Below are 17729 nucleotides of genomic sequence, written 5' to 3'. Positions count from 1 at the left end.
CTCCCTCCCTCCCTCCCTCCCCCCCCCCCCCCCCCCCCCCCCCTCTCGCACTCGGTCAGAGCGTCTGATTAAAATCACTTTCTTTTCGTTAATTAACTTAAATTAAAGCGAATTGGCAGCACATGGTAGATGTTACTCATGTCTACTCTCAAATATGTTTGGCTAATGCACTTTTTCATTTTACACTCATCTCCCATGGTGTCAAGTGGCACTGGCAACAGTTGGAGCAATATAAGCTAATTTATGTATTTATTTTTATTTGCTACTGACATAACTGTAATGCATTTATTCCCAACATTATGGTGTCTAAGTGTTTTTTGTAAGGTACATCAGCATTCACATCTTGTACATAACCATCCTCTCTTATTGGAGTGGCAAGGTGTTCATCTGTCTATATTTATATCACAGATAATTTATTTATATGTATATATATATGTCATATACTTTACAATTCAGAGAGATCCACAGGGGGTTACATGTGTGAGATGGTAAGGTAGTTGGTGAGGTACCGGTATTATATACAATTAACTGTCTTGAACACAACAAAGGGTATAATTAAACAGTCACGTATATCTCCACACTCACCAGGGTGGATTTCTATTCGCACACCATCTAGTTTGCCAAAAGCGCCTTCATTTCCTTTCTGAGAGTGACCCAGGAATACGACTTACTGACCTTTACATGAAGTTATTCAGCAGACCCTGTTATCCGAAGCGATTTATCAGTGAGGCAGAGAAAGCGCACGACCAATTGATTCAGGAGTGATTGTTATGGACTGTGATAGTGACTGTGATATAATGATCTTAACTGTGATATTGAACTTGATATTGTAATTGCAACTGTGATATGGACTGTGATATGTGGTAGTGGTTAACATTTGAGTTAGTAACTGTGATATTGTAATGTTGACGGTGATAGTCATGATATTAACAGTGATATTGTGATATTAACAGGGTTATGCACAGGGATATCTTGACATTGACTGATAGTTATGATGTTAATGGAGATAATGTGAATGTGTTTGTGCAGGCTGTTGAGCTACGGTCAGTAATGCAGCCACATGGAGACATTAAGAGTGATATAGTGATAATAACAGTGATAGTGACCGAGTGTGAATGTGTTTTTCCAGGTTGTTGATCTACGGTCAGTACTGCAGCCACATGGAGACGGCTCAGAAGACACTGGACGACCTCATCGCCACGCGGGATGAGGTCAAGGTTAAAGTTGAGGTAACCCACTTTCTGCTATTTACATGTTATTATTTGTTTTACACGTTTCAAGGTACCTCAAATACATGCAGGCCTATTGATACATTGTGAAAGGTTTGACATGCAAGGAAGCAAAAAATCTGAAGAGGAAGTGACTGATTGGCTCCACCCACTGTTTGGAAATATGCAAATGTATAAGTGGTGATTGGCCGTAGGGCAGGGGGGAAGCAGAGAGTGCCCTTGAGATAGTGGGAAGGAATTCAAGATGGAGTCGCTTTAACAGTACAGAAGTTCAACTAGTCAAACTAAGTTTTTCCAACTTCTTGTTATGCAGTACAGTGGGATGTTCAATTATGCATTTTTCTGTCGATACGACTGCAAAGATGAATACAAGTTATTATTAATGTTGAAAATATATCTGTTGAAAATTGTCGATTGAACATGAATCTTTGACGAGGACAGCTATTGATCATTACAGGGAATCCCAACAAATGCATTAACTTGTCAATCACAGTTGAGTGCAGGCTTATTCTTTGTAGATAAGAATAATAAAGGAAAGAAGAGAAGAAAGCCCTCTAAGGCTGTAAATGTGATTAGGAGCAATACAAATATAATGCACATGGAATTTGATGGAATCTATTTTTTGAAAGTAAAGTGAAAACCCTGGTCAGGCCACACACACAACAGCTCCAGCGCCAAATGAGACTCAGCCTAAGACCTATGGAGACTCCACTCCCTCAAATACAAGTTAAATCCTCATCAGGGAACATAAATTTTATTTTAAAAGGCCAGTGCCAATGGAAACAGGATTACAATAATGGAACCATGACTTGTTGAATCTACTTTAGTTCTTCTAATAGGTATGGATAATATTGTGTGAAATGTTCTTTTAAATGCTTGGTAGCATATAAACGATCATTATTCTCAATTACAGCTCGCACCCCAATTTCCAGCCCCTGAATTCTTACTAGAAACAGGGTAAGGTTAATGCGTTAGTGTAATGGAGGAGGATTTAGGTAGATCAATGTTTTGCCCGGCGACAGAGTGGGAGCAAATTAGACATGGATCCTGTTGACAAAATGGAAAGTATTTCTCTCTCTCTCCTCTTCTCTTCTATTCTCTCTCTCTCTCTCTCTCTCTCTCTCTCTCTCTCTCTCTCTCTCTCTCTCTCTCTCTCTCTCTCTCTCTCTCTCTCTCTCTCTCGCCTGCCTTTTGGAATAAACTGATAAATCTAGGTAGATGGTAATGGTTGGTACTTTGTGCCGTACCGTACTGTGAGTGCATTGATTTCTTAGTGTCTGTGGCCCCTGTGGGAACAGAAACCCTCACCCTGGCAGTTGTAATGTCATGCTCCACTAGTTGACCATATTGAGCTAGACAAGACAAAATACATCCACCACCCTGAGCAATGTCCCCAATCAGCATAAATGCTAATTGTCCTGGTGCGGTTTGCCCTACAGAACAATTAGGTCTGTGCATTAGCAATATGTAGCCTCCTTCACAGGGTTCGTGAGTTTGCTGAGGCGATAGACAGTGAACGCAACTCCGTGATTAAGTAATTAATCAACTGGGCAATGAATCATCTAGCCCCTAATTGTTTAAACAAGTAGTACAATGTGCAGCGTTTGAATGCAACGTATTGTGTGTAACGCTGTATGTTACTGTGTCGGTCTGTGTGTGTGTTTTATTTCAGGAATGCACAATGAAGGTACAGGAAGGAAAGTTTAAGCTGCAGGATCTTCTGGTGGTTCCGATGCAGAGGGTCCTGAAGTACCACCTACTGCTGAAGGTAGGCTCATACAACACAACCAACACGAACACAAAGACCATGGCCACACTGCCTCTGGGAAACGGAAACGTAGCTTTGTTCACATTTATTCTGCTCATCATCTTATTTATGACCAGCCTAATTGGGTTGATTTGTGTAACGAAGAGGTGGGGGGGTTTAAATGGGTGTTTGTTTACCTAGGAGAGTGTTTCATACAGTGGTTATTTGACTTTGAATTTTTCGGACTAGACCACAGTTTGGCTAAGTGAATGTGAAACTAATATGTGACCATTTGGCTCATTGTTTGTGGCTTGGTTATTGATTTGCTCTGTGATAGTTTCACTATGTAGATTTTGGCTAATAGTTTGGCTATGTGTAAAACTAGGTGATAGTTTGGCTTTTTATTTTTCTAGGTAGGCTAATGGTTGTTTGGTGAATCTGTGGCTAGATTGTTGCATAGCTAGGTGATTGTTTGGCAAATTGACGGCTAGCACAGGTCATTCTTTGGTGAGGTGATGGTTTGGCTTAATGTTTGGCTAGGGGGCTTTTTTGTCAAGGTGATTATGGGGCTAGGTGATAGCTTTAGCCAGGTGTTAGTGAAGTTGCACATTAGTGGATGGAGACTTTAATCTTTTAGAGTCAACAGAGGCCCTGCAGGGCTCTCAGTTTGCCACTGAGGTCAAATCAAGCGTGCTGAAATCAGATTAAACTCAGCCCATTTCCCTGCCTCACATGGCACCGCAGTAAAGGATTACCACAGCTTAAAGCCCCGGGCTCCCTCTACAACTGAGTGTGTCTGTAGTGTGTGTGTGTGTGTGTGTGTGTGTGTGTGTGTGTGAGCGTGTGTGACCTTTCAGTGAGGTCTCTTTTATTCTCACTATATTCCTATTGTTTGCCAATCAGCCGATACAATACACATGAGTAATCATTCTCCACCAATGCGAAAATGATGAATGCATTTTTGGCGTGGTTCTATTGTTACTATTCAGTCACCAGGCAGCCAGACACTTTTCTCCAAAGTGACTTTTAGATACAGGTCGTTAAGGAGCAGGTAGGGGTTTGACAGCTCGCTGAAGGATGCCTAATGGTAGACTGTGGACACTGGGGTTTGAGCCCGGAACCTTCTGGCTCACCTCTCTGTATAGTTTTAGAGATGGATCATGGGTGGCTGGCTTATGTAGGACTGGGTATCGGTCGGAAGATGGTAAGGTGGTGAATACAGAAGAATATATATATATATATATATATATATTATTTTTTTTTCCTGTTTCTATGCAAAGACATGATAACGTATACTGGTCATTTTAGTTAAAAAATAAAAACAGGACTTTTGACTTTTTGCAGGCTTGGATATTGGGTGTTGTTTTGTTCCTTGAGTTGTTGTTGTTGACGTTGACATCACGCGTTTCTCTCCAGGAACTCCTGAGTCACTCTGCAGAGCGTCCGGAGAGACAGCAGCTGAAAGAAGCCCTGGAGGCCATGCAGGTTTCTGCTGTCTTTATTCTCATTTTGTCTTTAACATGGTTTGGGTGTCTGTGAGTCACACGCAGGCACAGACAGACGTGACTGTGTTCAGTCACGTCTGTCTGTGCCTGCGTGTGCGTCTGTACATGTGTGTAGAGCAATATTTCCCAACATGTGAGGTCGTGGGAGATCCACTTATTAGCTATCGATATTTGATGGTTGGTTTTTGATTAATAAGAAATAACTGAAACTATTATGTACTATTATGCATTACTAGTATGTACAAACTGAAAAATGTGGCTAATGATTAATTCCCACAAGCGGACTACTGCTTACCTTTAGTGGGGTCTGATTTTGACTTGGGGTTGCAATCATTCATTAAAAATGGGTTCAAAGGCTGAAGTTGTGAACCATTGTTGTACAGTGACTATGCCATCAACGTGAGTTTAAGAAAGTCCACTGAGGGTCTACAGGAAAGTATAATCAAAAAAGGGTGAAAAGCTGAACTTGCTGAGCTAACCTCGCTCCCTGTGCGCTCCCAGGACCTGGCCATGTACATCAACGAAGTGAAGAGAGACAACGAGACACTGAAGAAAATTAGCGAATTCCAAAGTTCCATTGAAAACCTTGTAAGTACTTTGGAGGACTTCAGAAGAACTGCATGAAAGCTTAATTATTAGTTATTAGTATTAGATGCTTAAGTGCTTTTATCCTTAAAAAATATATATATATTTGAAGGTGATGGATAGTTGAGATTCAAAGAGCACTTGCATGAGATATCCGCTAATATAAATCCTTATTTTTCTCCACTAAGAGAACTTCTGTGGCTCTGTGTCTCCATCTAATTCAGTACATTTAAAGTAGTCCATGTTGAATCATTTAGCCTTGCGGAAAAATTACCAGGCCAGTTATGTAAACGCCAAAGAGATGCCGTCCTTCTCTCCTCTCATGAACTACACTCCTGTGTGGCTAGACTTGGCTAGCTGTTATTTATCTAGCTATCAATCGATCTGTCTATTATTCTAACCGTCTCATCGATCATATATCTATCCATCGGTCTACCTGTATGTCTATCTGTATACCTACCTATAAATCCCCTCATATATACACAATATATACCTATGCATCATAGGGTGTACGTGTTTGTGTACATGTAAAAGCAGAGCGACTAGAGCCTAATGGCACAGCTATAGCTTTCTGACTGAATAATATATCGGAGTGTGCTGGGGAGCAGGTGGAGGTTGTACCCTCGGGGACAGCCAGCAGAGAGAACATTTTTCAGTTGCCTGCTCCATACGTCCCTGGCCGAGCGGGAACGTATGGGGAGGGATGTGGGCCGGAGGGCTGATATACCAGGTATATATATAACACCAGGGAGGAACCACACAGCCACGGAGCCCTGGGGAAGCATTCTAAATGACTGGAAAAAACACAATAAATGGTGCCCTGAAGTCAGGCTTCCATTTTTCAGTGGGAAAATGCTGCATTTTGTTGTATTAATCAAAACCCCGGACATCCCTGAGTTGTCTCGGGGTCTGAAAAACGAGGGCGACCTTGCGGGAAATATACTGTATGTTCCATTTTAAACTGCATGTTGTTTGAGCAGATCACTTTAAATACAACTGTGCTCTTCTGAGACTATCCTAAGAGTTGCATAACAGACATGTTGCATTATATATTGCGCTATTAGCATTAGTGATATTAGCATATTAGCGATTAGCATAAGTTACTAGCATTAGCCTGACTCGGAGTTCTCTGTGGGGGAGTGAAAGGTTGACCGGGGTGGTTGTTTCTGTGCTCTAAGCAGCAGGTCAAACTGGAGGAGTACGGCAGGCCAAAGATCGACGGAGAACTCAAAGTGTCCTCTATCATCAACAGAACTAAACAGGACAGGTAAGACGGGACCTCTGGACCCCCCCCCAACCCACACAAAGGGTTCCTCAATGAAACGGAATCAGAGAGATCAAACGCTGGTGCAACGGGTCATGTGTATGCGTTTGTGTTTGCAGGTACATCTTCTTGTTTGACAAGGTGGTGATCGTGTGCAAGAGAAAGGGCTACAGCTATGAGCTGAAGGAGATCATCGAGCTGCAGTCCTACAAAATGTCAGACGACCTCATGAACAACAGGGACATGAAGAAGGTGAGGAGGCACGGCGACGGAGATGATAGAGCGACACCCTTCCCTTCTCCGTCTGGTTATCGGAATAATGATCCGTGCGATTATTCTAATCGATGCCCTTGAGCGACGTGATTTGGTCAATGGTAATTTCAGATCTGCGACTCATCAGTAATGCATTGAGGTGTCTGACATGCGTTGTTGCGTAGCCATGCTTTCAAGTTCACGCTGGATAAAAATGCAAAGCAGGTCATTTATGATTCATGCGCGGTGGAGATCACGCGATACCGCCAGAGGTCTAACAGGGCTCCTTTCTTTTGTTTTTGGTGTAAAAAAAAAAAAATCATAATCTGCATGTGTGTCCGTGTCGCATGAGTAACCGTCTCTTTATCTCTCTCTGATGTCTTCTTTCTCCTCTCGCATGCTTACCAGTCAAGTGGAAAAATGGTAAGCTGACGTTAACCCCTTTTGTTTGAAACTCACCCACTCCATAAAACTGTGTTGGTGTGTTGTTGGCTGTCTCCAGTTTGGTCTGGTAGAAATCGCTTTGCATGCTGGGTATCTTCATTCCTCTGGGGGGGGGACGAGAACATATGTTGAGGGGGTGTCTCCACATCCTTTGGTGTGGAGACTGATCGATGACGCTTTCCCAGTGGGCTTCTGCGTGCTTGTGTTGTCCGCGTGCCTCCGTGCGTGTGTTCCGCCCCACACCTCACTGGCTCTGTGCCCCCCCCCCCAGTGGTCCTACGGCTTCTACCTGATCCACCTGCAAGGCAAGCAGGGCTTCCAGTTCTTCTGCAAGACGGAGGAGACCAAGAGGAAGTGGATGGAGCAGTTTGAAATGGCCATGTGAGTGTCCACGGTGTCTCACGTTCACACATCCCCGACCGATCGTCTCCTTGCGTTTTGTGATGACTCCTCCCATGGCTCTCCAATCACACTAGGTCCAACATCAAGCCTGAGAGAGCCACAGCCAATCAGCACAACTTCCAGATGCACACCTTTGATAAGAACACCAACTGCCGCGCCTGCAAGATGTTGTTAAGGTATTCAGAAACATGACTCTCATATTGGGATCCTTCATCACGCGTGAAAAAACTGCAGTGTGTCGTCTTAAGAGTGTTCCAGTTTGGCCAGCCTTGTTTCAATAACAGCCCACTTCAACGAAAGCAGTCGGATTAACTTTGTAATCCCCACTAAACTGTCAAAGCATCCAGGTTGATCTCAGCAGAGTGCAAATACAGTTGAAAATAAAGAGAATGAGTTTGTAATACAATAAAACTGTATATGATTAAGCCTAAAACCATTACAAAATGTACAAAAGGTACACTAATAAACAGTATATATTTTTAAATACCCCAAATTCCCTCCCAAACTCTTTACCATCCTTGCTCATCCTCCATTCCAAGTGGACCAAGCTTGGCCTCATTGGAAATGTAGTTTTAGTTACATAGAGTGCCACCCTGACCTCCAAAACGGCTTGCATGCTAAATGGCATGCTGCGTATTGACCCACCAGCTCAGTGCCTCTGCTTTAACCTATATCTGCAGTGTTGGTAATCGCTAGTGCTGCGCTGCCTACCACTGCTAAAGACTGCAGAGTTATCCCATTGGGATGTATGGCCTGTACTATTCAGTCGGAGACCATCCCACAGAGTCGGTGTAGGATATAGCATACAGAAGGTATTCTGGGACACACTGATATGGACCAAGTTATGAAAACTTATTAAATTCCTCTGAGTGCTGTTTGTCCTGTAGGTTTAAATCAAAATGCTGGGTGGATAGGATGTGATTATAGATTAAAAGATGTTTTTAATTATCTTTATGGAAGTATGGCACATGTCCTAATATGTGTTTTACTATGAAGAGAAGTGTACTGATGTTGGTATTTTATTTTGTGTCGATTTTATTTTCTGTGTGTCATAATTGATAGTAGTACTGAACGTGTCTTATGTATTGTAATAATGGTCTGTTATACTTGGATGAGAATTTACTAACGGTTATGTATTTAATTTCTTCTGCCTGTGTGTGTGTGTGTGTGTGTGTGTGTGTGTGTGTGTGTGTGTGTGTGTGTGTGTGTGTGTGTGTGTGTGTGTGTGTGTGTGTGTGTGTGTGTGCGCACATGCTCTATCCAGGGGCATCTTCTACCAGGGCTATTTCTGTGCACGCTGTGGCACAGGAGCACACAAGGAGTGTCTGGAAGTTATCACCATCTGTAAAATCAGTAAGTGACCACAGACAGACAGACGGTCCTCTCGGACTACAGACAGACAGACAGACAAGAACAGAGTCGTTGTGTGAACCTCTCTAACCTTTCGTTACCTCCCTTCCCCTTTCTCTCCTTTCAGATCCCCATGATCTGGTAAGTGGATTCCATACTTTATGAGTTTCAGTGGAGGTCACTTGTCCTTTGGATGTCACTTGTCTCTGTCTGTATATGTCTGACAGTCTCCCTCTCCCTTTCTTGCTTTCTGCCTCCTCCTCTAAAACTTCTCCTTGCACTGTTTCTCTGTCCCTTTCTCTCTGTCTCGCTCTATCTTTCTGTCTGACCCTGCCTTCTCTTTGTGTCTTTCTACCTCTTTCACTCACTCTCTCTCGCTCTCTCTCTCACTCTCTCTTTCTCTCTGTATCTCTCTCCCTCGCTCTCTATGTATGCCCTGTTTTTCTTCCTTCTTTCCTACGATGTTCATGTTCATTTGCCATGGCACAACAAAAACAATGATTTGTTTGCTAATTGGATGTTCTTTTTGTTTGTTTGCGGTACAGGAAGCTGGGATGTCGTTGGGTAAGTTTTGAGTGGAAAAGTGTTTCTATTGCTGTCCCTTGTATCCTCATGTTTCTCCCGACTCCACACTCTACCACAGCTCAATACTGCCCTCTAATGGGCGGCTCACGACAAATAATATACCTACCGAAACATAGTCAAAGAAAATGTAAGTTCTTGTAATGGGTGTTATTTTAAAGGTAACTACAACAATACTTGTCTTCTGTGATGGAGGATGTGAGACAAAGCTGTGTCTATTTAGTGTTCTAACAGAACTGATAAAGTGCAGGTAGGAAGGACCACATTAGTACGTATACAGTGTAAGTACGAATATTATCATTGTAATAATAATTTATAGCATCTTATAAATCTGACTTTGTTCATAAATATTGAATGAATTATCTAGTGGTCAAGTGAATCTAAGTTTTTCTTTTGATCAGTCCATCACTTTTTGCTCGTTTGTGCGAAAATGCTTCTTAGCGCGACGCTAACTGATCTGGATGTTCCCCGGCAGGTCCTAAGATGGTGGCGGTGCGGAACTACCACGGCACGCCAGCGCCCCGGGGAAGCCCCCGCTGGCCCTCCAGACCGGGGACTTCATCGAGCTGCTGAAGGGGGAGCCTGAGACCTCCTGGTGGGAGGTGAGGAGGAACCCCCCTCTCCCCCCTAAAGCCCCCACGCTATTACCCCCCCCCCCCCCCCCCCCCACACTGCACACAGAAAGAGTATTGTCTAGGGAGTTCAACTCCCAGTCAAAAAGATAGCTCCACATCCAATGTCGCCTCGGATAAAAGTGTGATTCAATGACTCTATGGGTTTTTATTGTGTCGCTTTCAAAGTTTCAATAGAACAGCTATGGAAAGCACAACAAAACATATTTATTATTTATAGGTTTCTGTGGTTATAATCTTCATCTCATTTAAAAATCATTCTGCCCAGGGCTGACTTGTCATCTGTTCTCCTGGCTGATATAAGGCTGGTTACTGGCTGATAACTGTCTGATATCTGGCTGATATAAGGCTGATAAATGGCTGATGTCTGGCTAGTAACAGGCAGTGATATAAGGCTGATATCTGGCTGATATAAGGCTGACATAAGGCTGATATCTGGCTGATATAAGGCTTGTAACTGGCTGTGATATAAGGCTAGTTACTGGCTGATATGAGGCTGGTTACTGGCTGATATAAGGCTGGTTACTGGCTGATATGAGGCTGGTTACTGGCTGATATAAGGCTGGTTACTGGCTGATATGAGGATGATAACTGTCTGACAACTGGCTGATATCTGGCTGATATAAGCCTAGTACCTGGCTGTGATGTAAGGCTGATAGTATTTGACTATCTTTCCCCAGGGTAAATCCTCCAGACACACAAGAGTGGCTTCTTCCCAAGTACCTGCGTCAAGCCATGTTTGGACCCCAAGGTAGGCACATACATTCAAACCCAATCACTATGTCTCCTCCTATATACCACCGTGGAATTGCCCCACTCCTCCTTATCGTCCTCTTAAGCACCCTCTGTGGTGTGTTAGTGTGTAATGATCTGCCTGTGCACTAATGGCTGTGATTTTAGTGGGTGCGTGATTGGATCCTCTGTGTTTTTTGCTTTGTCGCCAACAGCCATTCCAGTCGTGTCCTAGTCGACAGTCGTCAAGGGAGACGGACTACTATGGCTACCCCTGGTGAGTGCTGCTTCGCATGAAGTATATGGATGTATTCTGTTATATTGGTTTCAAAGGAGCTCTCTGCTACTGTATCTCTCGGGACTGAGCAACCTTATTCAAAGTGATAATAGTGTAGTTTATTTGTATTCCTGAAGGACTACCGTGATTTGCTGCAGTACATATAGAACTAAAACAGTGAATTCCCTTAAAATATTATTTTACTTCACTTTCACTTCACTATTTTCTTTACTACCACTTACTCCATGTCATAGAAAGGTGTCATTTTCTTTTGCAGGCCCCGGAGGCCATTTCTTTTTATGTCATGTGATGCTATGAAAGATGCCGTAAACACCTGATCGCCATGTGAACGGCCTTCTCCATCCCCCACCCCCCGCCCCCTCTGCTGTGTAGGTTTGCTGGGAACATGGAGAGGCAGCAGGCAGACAACCTGCTGAAGTCCCACATCAGCGGGACCTACCTGATCAGGGAACGCACCGCCGAGGCGGAACGCTTCGCCATTAGCATCAAGTGAGTGTCCTTCAAAACCCCAGGAAGAGACTCCGGATCTCACAGAGGAAGATTCTAGACCTCTGGATTATTCCAGAACTCTTTCATTGTGTTGATGTTGATCTCCATATCTAGATCTTTGCTGGGGGGGGGGGCTGGCATGATTCCAGAACACGTTTCTGTAGGTTTTATTTTGCTGAAGAGAGGAATTCCTGCGGGGATTTCTGAGTCGCTTTCTAAGCTACCATCTAATTACAGCGTGGTTAATTGCATGTTTGATTTGATTTCCTGTTTGTATATCCTGCCTGGAAAAGGGTGGGGGGTGAAATCCAGAGGGAAACGATACGAGGGCTGATGGGATGGCTGATGGAGATGAGAGATGTTGTGATGACTTCATACATACGGGTTCTGAATCTGATTATGATATCCCTCTGTGGTTTGTTTGAACCGTGTGTGTGTGTGCGTGTGCGTGTGTGTTTAGGTTCAATGATGAAGTGAAGCACATCAAGGTCATTGAGAAGGACAGCTGGATTCACATCACAGAGGCCAAGAAATTTGAAAGTCTTCTGGTAAACAACCGAAATTGGATTATGAAATATACATCTGTGTTATGCTTATTCTACATCCAAATCTGATCAAGGTAACCGACTCTATAGCTGGATGTTGTTGTTGGCAAGCATAGCATTTCCAACAATAAGAACACAGCATTCCACTCTTCCCTGCACCTGGCCAACAAACAGCTGGATAGCGGGTTTTGTCTTTTGTTTGTACGAGCCACGCAAATCCCCAAGGATTTATTGATGTTTAATTCTGTGTTAATTACCTGTTTGGCTCACAAACATGTCACTACAGTAGTGAGATGTTGTGTGGACACAGTCTTTAATGTTGTTATTTTTGCATATAACATTTACATGCATTTATTCACTTAGATCTATCCTACACATATTTCATTTTAGTATATGCTACATGTGAACCTCCTAAGATGGCGCAATTTGATTGGTTCGCTATCTATCCCATGATTGAGATCTCAAACTCGGGATATTGTTTTCTGGTCGTCTCGTCACACACTAATAAAAAGAAATAAACCGCTAATAAAAACATATAAATCCAGGCAAAAAGTGTTATATTGTTTATTTTTGGAGTGTTCACGTGTAGTATATACTAAAACAATTATTCAATTGTTAAATATCTGCCCTGTCTTTGTGTTGTGATCCCATGACCCCCATCTGAGATCCATCCACGGGATTAACGAAGTGAACCGTATCTTCTACACTGTTGTGTGTGTGTGTTTATCAGGAGTTAGTGGAGTACTACCAGGCCCACTCCCTGAAGGAGAGCTTCAAGCTGCTGGACACGACGTTACGCTACCCCTACAAGTCCAAAGAACGTTCCCTCACCCGGACCAGCACCCGCTCTCCAGGTAGACCAGCTGCACCACCCTGGGAACCAGGGCCAGGACACACGGCACCAATGGGGCACCAAAACGGATGCTAGTGGGAGTAGAAGACACAACAAGACCACACTCTAGACCAGTACAAACACAGCCGTTTGTACATAAAAACACAAAAAAATAAACGTGTCGAAAAAGGACAACATTTTCATTTTCCAAGCTCAAAATGCGTCTTGCAAATATTTTTTGGGATAATCAGTTATTTAGCTTAAGTGTTTCAATGTAGGTGTCTTAAAATCATTACGCTCTGACATTATATCAATGCACCCATTATTTATCAAGCCGTATATCAATTATTAATGATTGTACTTCCAGTATTTCAAGGCCCTTATTATCTGAAGGTTCTTATGGTATATAGATAGATAGATAGATTTACTTTATTGATCCCAAGCTGGGAAATTGCAGTATATATATTTAGTTAAGTATATAATATGTATGAGCATTTATAGAACCTGAGGAGGTAAATGAATACATGGTTCAGTAACAATTAATAGCCAGCCTACTTGGCATCTTCTTGTGCATCTTCCCATGGTCTAGAAACAGTCTAACATGCATGAGAGCACAATGTGAAGATTGGGCTAACAGCTAGGCTAAACGCTAAACGCTAGCTGTAGCTCTTTACCACTGTTGCCTCCTTTTGAATCCTTGCTTTTACAGAAAAATGAACTTATTAAATTACATAACTACCAACTAAACATTGAATCGAAATAAGACACAAAATAAATTTTATGACATTGTATTATTATTATTATTATTATTATTATTATAAGCTTGTATATACAAGTCATCAAGTCTAAACTGTCTTGATGACTACTTTTAAACAGAAAAGGATGAACCAGGTCCTCTATTGATCATATAGTATAAATTGTATTAAAACGGTACCTTATTGAGTTACCAAGTAGTTCTCTGAATGGAGGTGATTTGGTGGGGCGGTACAGAGGGGTGTGTGTGGGGCTGGGGGTGTTGCCATCTCTTTTAATTTCTTCCCTCTGGAGCCTGTTGCCATAGCAACCTGTGGCATACAGACGGAACGTGTGTGTGTGTGTGTGTGTGTGTGTGTGTGTGTGTGTGTGTGTGTGTGTGTGTGTGTGTGTGTGTGTGTGTGTGTGTGTGTGTGTGTGTGTGTGTGTGTGTGTGTGGGCGGGCTTTGCGGTGACTGTGACCACTCGAGCATAATTGCTCTTATATCTCTGCTTTCTCCTCCTGCTCCTCCTCCTCCTCCTGTCTGGTCCTCTTCTTCTGGCGCTCCTCCTCCTGCTCCTCCTCCTCTGGTGCTCCTTGCTCCTCCCAGCAGCCTCATGCGCCTCCTACAACTTCTCCTTCCTCAGCCCGCAAGGTCTCAACTTCTCATCTTCTCAGAGCTCAGCTCCCTTTTGGTCAGGTACTCTCTCTCCCCTCTCCTGTTGTTTCTCTCTCTCTCTCTCTCTCTCTCTCTCTCCCTTTCTCCATTTCTTTCTTTCCTATCTCCCTGCACATCTTTGTATTTTGTTCATCTTTCTTTTTTGCGGTTTCTTTCTTGTTTTGATTCTTTCCTTTTCATTTACATTTAGTTTTGTTTCTCTTTGTTTTTTACGTCAGTCTATTTCTTCTCGTTAACTTTTCTTTGTTTTGTATCGTTATCTCTCTCTCTCTCTTCCTCTCTCCCGCTCTCTCTCTCTCTCTCTCTCTCTCTCTCTCTCTCTCTCTCTCTCTCTCTCTCTCTCCCTCTCTCTCTCTCTCTGTCTCTCTCTCTCTCTGTGTCTCTGTCTCTGTGTGCTGCTGGTCTCATCAAAGCTCTCACTCCCATGGAGCCCAGCTCATTATCTAGAACGTTCCCCAGACATGTCTCCACCCAGGGTGTCGGGCAGCAATCAAATCAGGAGCTAGAAAGACCGTTCCCTCTCATTCTGTCGCAGCGTGAGTTTGTTCTACACGCGTTCGTTCCGCCACACGTTCTCTGCACTTTATTTTAGACCTGCTTAAATAAAAACCAGACCTGACTGCTGCCAAAGTTACCTTGCTCCTTGACTTTATCTTAGGTGCGAGACTTGCATGAACTTGATATCTGTACGTTGCGATTTGTATCGCTGTTACCTCTCCTTAAGTAACTGTGTATTAAAGGGATAAAGAGAAGCTGTTTTTAGATGTTATGTAACTGTTGTCAGCATACCAGTTTAAATCCAAAAGCTGACAAATTGGATGCCCTACCTAATCGAGCATAACATTAACATCACCTAACATATATACTGCTGGTGGGCTAGTGCTGGTAGGGGTGTTTGACTCCCAACTGAAAGATTCTGGGCTCCAACCCCAGTGTCCGCAAAATGCCATAACCCCAACTTCTCATTAATGACGCAATAATCCCCAGGTCAAACTCTTTGTCAACTGAACTCTACCATGGTGACGTGACCTTTGTGTGACCGTGCGTGACCTTTGTGTGACCTTGCATCCCCAGTGTTCACGCCGCGGGTGGTGAACACGGCGGTGGCCAGGTATAACTTTGCGGCGCGTGACATGAGGGAGCTGTCACTTCGGGAGGGGGACATTGTCAAGATCTACAGCAAGATCGGAGGAGACCAGGGCTGGTGGAAAGGAGAGGCCAACGGCAGAGTGAGTACCACCTTCAAAAGTGTTTTCTTATGAGTTACTACCTTAAAACGGTGTTCTGTTGAGTTCATACCTTAAACAGTTTTTACTAGTTAATACCATGAAACTGATTTCTTCTGAATGCTACTAAATGACTACTCCTAATTTGTTCTGAGTACAATCTTAAACAGTAATCATCTTTGAAACATGATTTTTCTTCTGAAAACAATAATACAACTTTCTTCTTAGGCTTCCAAGTAAAACTGTAAACGATTTTCTTGTAATAACATTCCTAAAATGTTGTTTTCTTAAGGACAGTACAACCTTGGAACAGTTTTTAGAGAACAGCTATATTCAACTTTTTTCTTATTAGCACTTCCATTAAACTGCCCATCCTGGGTGCAACAGTTTCCCCTCGATTATTAGAAAAATAATTGGTTACGCAAGTAGAACCATATCTGTTGTGTGATCACTGCCTGTATGATAGTGGTAAGGCAATCAACAGTGTTTTAATTACTTGTTTCACATGCATAGGATGGCACTTGAGGATAAGGATCGTGTTGAGAGCACAATCTCACATTTATGAATAGCTGGAAAACAACCTCAAACGCTGATCTCCTCCAGAGTGGCTGGGTTAAGATCATTTTGATCCGACTATTTAGAAGGAAACGCAAGTCATTTTCTGGCATGTGTACGTCAACACAATCCAACAAGAAATACAACCCAAAAGAACATTGACTGACTTTAAAATGACTTCAAGTAAAATATCAAACAGCTGGAAACCATGGAGCAGTTAATCCTGATTGAGACAATCTTGCTCGAGCAATCGACCGCTTTATGAGTGTTCTGTCAAAGCAGAAGGGACGTTAAACATCACTGGCGCCGTTCAACGCTAAAGAAGCGGAGCGGAGAGACCTCGATCTAACTTGCAATTTATCCCAAAATACTCCTGGTCCGTGTTTCCGGTGCAGCCACCCAAAGTATCTTGGAGAACATGGGAGGAACGCGGCCAATGCCCTGTGCACTCTGGAACTCATTTAAAGGGAGGGACCGGAATGTGTTGGAACATTCGGTGGAGGATGCTGACACAGTCTGGATTTAGCTCCTTGGAGGAAGCTTTGAGCTCTGGAAATAGAAATGTAGGAGGGCTGTGGCCTGCTGTTGGAAAGTGTGCGGAGGAGTGTGAGAACTCTGAGGGAAGGGAGGCAAGCGGCATTCTGGTTCTTCTGAGGAGGAGGAGGAGGAGGAGGAGGAAGAGGAGGAGGAGGACAGTACAGATTTAGAGTTTTTCTGTGGCACAGAGTCAAAACTTTTAAAGTCGAGGGTGGAAGGGCCAGAACACAGGCCCCAGAGGATCTCTGCGAGGTTGTGGGTCGCTGATCAGTTCCTGATAAATTATTATGGGGAAACCTTCTCATTTCTATTGCATGCCATTGTTTCTATTACAGGGAAGCCGGGAGTGCCTGACCCTCAGACTTTAATGAGGTCTAATGTATTCAAGACAAAATAGTCCTGCAATCTGCCTTGCTATTTGCCAGCGGGTGGTACTGCGCAGTAATGTCCCTGTTCTGTCTGGCCTTTCAGATCGGATGGTTCCCCTCCACCTATGTGGACGAAGAGGCTGTGCAGTAGGACCCAAATGCTGTCAAAACCTGTCCCCCTCCTCTCCCACCCGTTGGACCCCCACCTCGTTGATCCTCCCAGGAAACTCAACTCAATGGATAAAAAAAGAGAAAAGGCAACTTTTTTTTTGCTGGATACTCCTTTGAATGCAGTGAGCGTTTCTACCAAATTGTTTTGTGAGTCGGCTTCGCTTTTTTTCAATTTTTGTATTTTTTTTGTTATGACGCCACGTCTGTGCACACAGAGGGAGGGCGGGAGCGCCGTCTGCCGGCCTCTGTGTGGCGCCGTGGCTTTATGGAACGCTATTGAACATAATATAGAGCCACGGGGTTCCTTTACGTTGACAAAGGCTGCCCCTCGTTGCAGGTCTATGCTTTGGAGAATTAAATGTACAGTATAGATAATTTATTGAATAGAGATGCCAATGATTATTGTGCTGAAGTATAACAAAAAAAATAATAATGATATTAGTAAAGGCAAATAATCGGATTGCAGAAAAAAATAATTAAAAAATACGGTTTCTCAGTTGTCATGATGGACGATTTTTGCCTTAGTTGTCATGGCGATGCCTTGGGGGGTTGAATCCGATGGATGGACAAAA

The 17729-nt window shown here is 43.3% G+C and overlaps 1 protein-coding gene across 1 annotated transcript in view; it reads left to right on the top strand.

Moving 5' to 3' along the window:
- Window positions 1-17432, top strand: part of vav2 (vav 2 guanine nucleotide exchange factor) — a 150823-nt gene extending 133391 nt beyond the window's left edge. The window contains 23 exon segments of the mRNA XM_084483044.1: window positions 1130-1229; window positions 2902-2997; window positions 4393-4461; window positions 4983-5069; window positions 6245-6333; window positions 6450-6582; window positions 6991-7005; window positions 7298-7407; window positions 7503-7604; window positions 8693-8781; window positions 8906-8919; window positions 9324-9342; window positions 9836-9877; window positions 9880-9962; window positions 10673-10676; window positions 10679-10743; window positions 10940-11001; window positions 11395-11511; window positions 11972-12059; window positions 12787-12910; window positions 14232-14321; window positions 15375-15529; window positions 17090-17432. Of these exon segments, the coding sequence (XP_084339170.1) occupies window positions 1130-1229; window positions 2902-2997; window positions 4393-4461; window positions 4983-5069; window positions 6245-6333; window positions 6450-6582; window positions 6991-7005; window positions 7298-7407; window positions 7503-7604; window positions 8693-8781; window positions 8906-8919; window positions 9324-9342; window positions 9836-9877; window positions 9880-9962; window positions 10673-10676; window positions 10679-10743; window positions 10940-11001; window positions 11395-11511; window positions 11972-12059; window positions 12787-12910; window positions 14232-14321; window positions 15375-15529; window positions 17090-17137 (1801 nt within the window). The 3' untranslated portion in view covers window positions 17138-17432.
- The last annotated feature ends 297 nt before the right edge of the window (window positions 17433-17729 follow it).

This window comes from Micromesistius poutassou (assembly GCF_964030765.1).
Source record: "Micromesistius poutassou genome assembly, chromosome: 18".
Lineage (NCBI taxonomy): Eukaryota > Metazoa > Chordata > Actinopteri > Gadiformes > Gadidae > Micromesistius > Micromesistius poutassou.
This window is presented reverse-complemented; position numbering and strand designations above follow the sequence as displayed.